Genomic DNA, 6000 nt, shown 5'->3' with positions numbered 1-6000 from the left:
CAGCTTTTAATAAAGTTTATTCAAAACAGAGAAAAATAGTCACGGAGACAAATTATTTTCTGTGTGTGTGTGTGTGTGTGTGTGTGTGTGTGAGTGAGTGAGAGAGAGAGAGAGAGAGAGAGAGAGAGAGAGAGAGACAGAGAGAGACAGAGATATCAACGGATAGCCACACTGTGCGTACTGGACCCCATTTGGGCACAGTAGCCAAAAACGCGCCTTTTCTCTTTGAAATCTTACCAGCTAAGATAGAGAAAAAATTCTCCCATAATACATGAATTGCACTTGCTGAGTGTGTATAAACAATAATTATAAGAAAACTAGGAACAGTTATGAAAAACCTGGTTGTTGGCATATTAGTAAGAAATCCTAGAACGCCGAAACCAACCCACATTAACCAATTGCAGAAAATTTCATATAAAATGGAACTGAAGTTAAAACACAATGTGAAGGGGAGATAATGCATATTAGATGGTCTGTGGCTGAAACTGCTAAGATAATTTAGATAGTCAGACGATATATAAACACACGTTCTCTGACACAATAAAAACCACAGGTTATAATCAAGATTGTTTGCCTTTTTTGACTTTCGGTTCTGTTCTGCACGTCAGTGACAAGCAAAATACACCCCGTTCTGAATAATAATTATCTTCCTCGCAGATAATGTGAAAGATGTTCCCCCTTTTCTCTGTATTAAGAATGGCTTTCTTATCTGTTTGACCATGTTTAATTATCCATCCAAATAGACAGCAGAAACCGGAAGTCAAAGAGAGCATACAAACTTGACTATAACCAAATCACAGATGCATTAACACGGAAAGTAATATTTTGGGACTTACCTCGAATAAGAAAGGGTGTGGTTTAGAAAAAACCTCCGATATCGGTATCACAGCTCCCATGACTATCAGTAAGAGTCCGTAAATTCCACTCAGGTTGGCCATGATGCTGTCGCTGCAACGGCAAAAGACGTAGAACAATCATGAAGACAACAGGAACATGCAGATTTTACATAGATCACCTGCTATTATTAGATAGTCACTCATTTAACACAACGTTGCTTAACCGTAGATCTTATAGGAATCATTGTGCCAAAGTGAGTATGTATAAAGCGGGGAATCGAAATGGTATAAAATCACGAGACTGGTGAAAACAGCTGACATATTAAGGAAAATCCTTGAGTGAGTAAACCAGCTCAAGTAAACAGGTGACATTGACCAATCACAGATAACTTTAAGAGACAAAGAAATAGGACATGTTAATTCGCATCAAGTTATGCTGGTGAATATATAAAGGAAATATTATCAATCGGTATGACAAAACACTTTTAAACAAAGATGACTGAACTTTTGGGATGAGGATTGATTATTCATTTTATTTGGATCCTTCGAATTACTGTTCTCGTCTTGATTGTTGCTTTCACAACGTTTCGATCGATGTAATATCCGATCTTCTTCAGGTGTATCTTGTCGAACTTGAGAATCTGCACGGAATTTTGAACAAAATACTTTATTTAATCCACGTGGGGTATCATGCTCTTATTCTGTAAGCCATGACCGTCGGGTAGAAATCTCAAGTAATTCGCAATTGTATATTGAGTATCGTCGGTACTTAAACTTTCAACCTCCAGAAGAGTGTCACTTACAACTGAAAGTTTCTTTCTTATTATGCCGCTGGTACTTGCGGACAATTCTAGTATGAATTTTGTCAACCATAAATTTATTTTTGTTTTTAGATTAACAATTTAACGATGTTTTTCAATATAAATTTCTACGTTTCTAAATTTTTGAGATGAGGATTGGTTATTCGTATCATTTGGATTCTCATCTTGGGCTTTATTTTCACAACGTTTCAGCGGTCGATGTAACCTCCGACCTTTTTCCAGTGAATCTTATAGAACTCGGAAATTTGGACGCATGCTCTTGTTCCGTCAACCATGACTGGATAGAGGTCCTAAGTAATTCGCAATTGTATTTTTCAGTCGCCTACACTGAGAATTGAACCTTCAACCTTCACTTTTACACTTGATTTACCAAGTGCTCTAACCACTGCGCCACGGGTCCTTTGATTTTTAGTTTATTACTATATATATCTCTGAGAGCAAGAAACATGCATGTTCATGGGTATACCTTTTATACACGGAATAATATTTAATAAAAAATAAATAAAAAGACGTCCCATAAAAAATAAAGTGCGACTGATTTATATATAAATAACAAAAAGAACTTATAGCTCCTTAAAAAACGCATATTCCTATTGTCTGTCAGCTTGTTTACACACGTTATATATGTCATAACATGATATATATGACGTCACGTATGATGTCGTCATATACAATGACGTCATAGCAAAAAATGTTTAAAACGAAAGGGGGAGGGACAAAAATGAAAGTAATGATTCCCTGGCAACGGCAGGTATATATATATATATATATATATATATATATATATATATATATATATATATATATATTGGTTCCTTTTACTCCAGTCGAAGTTCTCAGGGATGAAAGGGGCTCCTTTCCCGTGGATAACACTTGATCGCTATATAACAGCATAGATGTTCGAGTATTCCATTTTACCCTCAAACATTGAGGTTTGAAAGAAGTTGAGAACAATTTTCCTCTAAACTATTTAAATATCTTATGATATATCTTTCTTGTGATCTCTTGGTTTATCGGATTCTAGGACAAGAATTCATCTAGTCTGGTGGAGTATGCAGGTTTGTGATTTTACTTTAGTTAACATCACTTGGAGAAGGTGCACCATTCCTCATCACTTGGAGAAGGTGCGCCATTCCTTCTAAAAGCCCGTGTAGTTTAGCTATACTGAGTAGATCTTATTTAGGCCGCGAATATTATGTAGTTTTGAATATTAAGTGAGGGAAAAGTATCCTCATGCCAGGTTGTCCTGAAAAACCTCTGTACGTTGGGCATTCGAGGATAGTATCTAGTAGGCATTCAAGTTATCTCCCCCCTCTCTCTCTCTCTCTCTCTCTCTATATATATATATATATATATATATATATATATATAATTTTATGCGCATAAAATATTTAATATTTACAAATAAAATTCAATGTCATTAAAAAGGGCGACGCGTTTATATGCAAAACAAAGGACCAGTAACTCCCTCATCGCTTTCAAAACTATTGATATCGTTTAAAAATAATAACAGATCTTTCTTTCTTTCTTTCTCATCTCTCTCTCTCTCTCTCTCTCTCTCTCTCTATATATATATATATATATATATATATATATATGATGATGATGATTGCAACGTCTTGTCAGACGAGTGCCACTCCCTCAGACATTTAAAATTCATGAGCCCAAATGCCTGAGGGAGTATCTATACAAAGATGATGTTACAGAGTCTTAGCTTTGTACGACAGCCAAGTCTCTCTCTCGGTTCAAAATGTTGAGATCCAGCAACAAGCAAGAGCAAGATAGCCAGCAACAAATTAAACTGCTGACCAGCTTAATGCGGGTACTGGTCTTCCGCTTTATGGTTTTTTAAATCAGAGATTTGCTTCTCCTAGAAAGGTTGCCTTCACCACGGCTTACGGGAGCCCTTTCCACCCCAATACACATATACACAAACACAAATATACACGGTGCTAGTTAGCCGTTGACCCAGAAAAGAGTTCATTCGCCCTTTGGAAGGTCTCCCTGAAGGATATATATATATATACATACATATATACATACATATACATGCATACATATACACATACATACATATATATAGATACATATATATACATACATATATATGCATATTCACATATACATACATATATATATATACATACACACACACCTTATATATATTTATATATAATTTCTGTAGAAATATATTTTCTTATAATATATATCAATCCTTATTTAAGAAGCTCAGTGTAATTACAGAGCAATATAGAGAATAAATGACAAAAAGTTATATTCCAAAATTCATGATGTTGACCATCTTATAAATTAACTTTTTGCCATTTATTCTCTCTCTCTCACACACACACGCACATATAATTTAATACAATCTGGAAATTATTAATTATAATAGATAAAGTTACCAATAAAACTATATAAAAAGGTTGGAGGTTACATCGGCCGAAACGTTGTGAAAATACCACTCAAGATGAGAACAGTAGTTCGAATAATGCAAATAATATGAATCCACGAGGATTGGTGATTCGTATTATATAAATTATTTAAAATCAAAAATTAACAAACGAATTAGGTAAACATTCAAACAATGGCAAAATAAATGAATACGAAAATAATTTTCATTTATCAATTTGATAATGAATTTCGAATGGAACCCATTATTTAATTCATGGGGTAGCTTGCTCTCATTCCGTCAGCCTTGATAGGGTAGAGTTTTTTTTTATTTATTTTTAATTGTATTCTTAATAAACTTCTCACTAGAATTGTCCGCAAGAACCTGGGTGCAAAGGATACTAAGTACCAATCACTTCTAAGTGAGAGTCTTCTGGAGGTTGAAGGTTCAATCCTCAGTGCCGGTTGTACTAAGATAACAATTACGAATTACTTAAAACGTTTATCAGATCAAGACTGCCAGAACGAGAGCAAGCTATCCCCGTTAATTAAATAAAGGGTTTCATGTTTCTGAAATTTTGAGATGGGGATTAGTTATTCGTATTATTTGGATTCATCGGACTACTGTTCTCATCTTGAGTGTCATTTTTCACAACGTTTCGGTCGATGTAAGCTCCGACCTTCTTCAAACTTGTCAAACTCGGGAATGTTTCTGTCAAACCCAGGAATTAGGATGGAATTTTGAATGGAACCCTTCATTTATTTTACGGAGGTAGCATACATATAGAGGTATTAAGTAATTCGCAATTGTATTTTTCGGTCGCTCACACTGAGAATTGAACCTTCAATCTTCAGGAGAAGATCACTTTTACAATTGATTTTTCAAGTACTCTAACCACTGCGCCACGGGTCCTTGCAAGACCCATGACGCAATGGTTAGAATACTTGGAAAATTCCGTACAAATTCCAGAATGCGGCAAAAAAAAAAAAAATATTCCTGAGTTTGACAAGATGAATCTATAGAAAGTCGGAGGTTACATCGGCTGAAACGTTGTGAGAATAACATTCAAGATGAGAACAGTAGTTCGAATAAACAAAAAAAGTACAAATATATTGTCTTGATTAATTCACATGAACACACATGTAAGTTTTATTAGCTTAACAGCAGAGTCAAAATATCTTACAGAGATCAGAATATGTGTGTGTGTGTGTGTGTGTGTGTGTGAGAAAGAGAGAGAGAGAGAGAGAGAGAGAGAGAGAGAGAGAGAGAGAGAGAGAGAGAGAGAGAGATGCTATTTATGGTAGTTCATATTGTTCACGTTCACCCGCATACCTATTGGACTTTTGGGACGAGCATTTGTTTTCTTTGACTACTCATTTAAGGAATTGACAGGAACGGAGACAGAGTTCCATCTTTCCAGAAATTATGTTAAAATCTTCATTTCTGCTTGTCTGGTGGGGTCATTTCTTAACCCCTAATTCATCACTTATTCCAATTGCTCTACTGCCCATTCCTCCCACCCGAATAAGGATTCTCATTATTTACCAAATATTGCATCATAAACAATTAACTAAACAAAGACTTGTTTACATTAGACTTGAAAACGAACATATTATAATCAGTTGAGAAGCAGCTCGCAGTATTGTGTTCCAGAGACTAGCAGTTCTAGGAAAAAACTTTGGTCATGGAATTTTCGTTTAGTTTTAGGCCCAGATAGATATGAGAAATTATTCGCAGTTGTAGGTAGATGAGTAAAAATGTTATACAAAGGTAAGACCATAGATAGAAGCTCAATTGAGCATCTGTTATGAAAATAAATATAGAGCATAGATAGTCTGAGAGAAAAGGGTAGCAGAGTGGAGAAGAAGGCTTCGCCCACTAGTTTTCGAAGTTGGTTTTGAACCCTGTTAAGGCAGGAAAAGTTATTCTTAGCAGCTCCCCCCCCCAGTAC

The 6000-nt window shown here is 35.4% G+C and overlaps 1 protein-coding gene across 3 annotated transcripts in view; it reads right to left on the bottom strand.

Moving 5' to 3' along the window:
* The window catches only part of LOC145259134 (proton channel OtopLc-like), a 391597-nt gene that overhangs the window by 68427 nt on the left and 317170 nt on the right, over window positions 1-6000 (bottom strand). For all 3 annotated transcript variants that reach the window (XM_080116814.1, XM_080116816.1, XM_080116815.1), the window contains exon 4: window positions 837-948. In XM_080116814.1, coding sequence (XP_079972940.1) covers window positions 837-948 — 112 coding nt within the window. The remainder of the gene's footprint in view (window positions 1-836; window positions 949-6000) is intronic.

Source organism: Euprymna scolopes, chromosome 34, assembly GCF_053919585.1.
Source record: "Euprymna scolopes isolate OS-2025 chromosome 34, ASM5391958v1, whole genome shotgun sequence".
Taxonomy (NCBI): Eukaryota; Metazoa; Mollusca; class Cephalopoda; order Sepiida; family Sepiolidae; genus Euprymna; species Euprymna scolopes.
The sequence above is the reverse complement of the archived record's forward strand: the minus strand, read 5'-3'. Positions and strand labels throughout refer to the sequence as shown.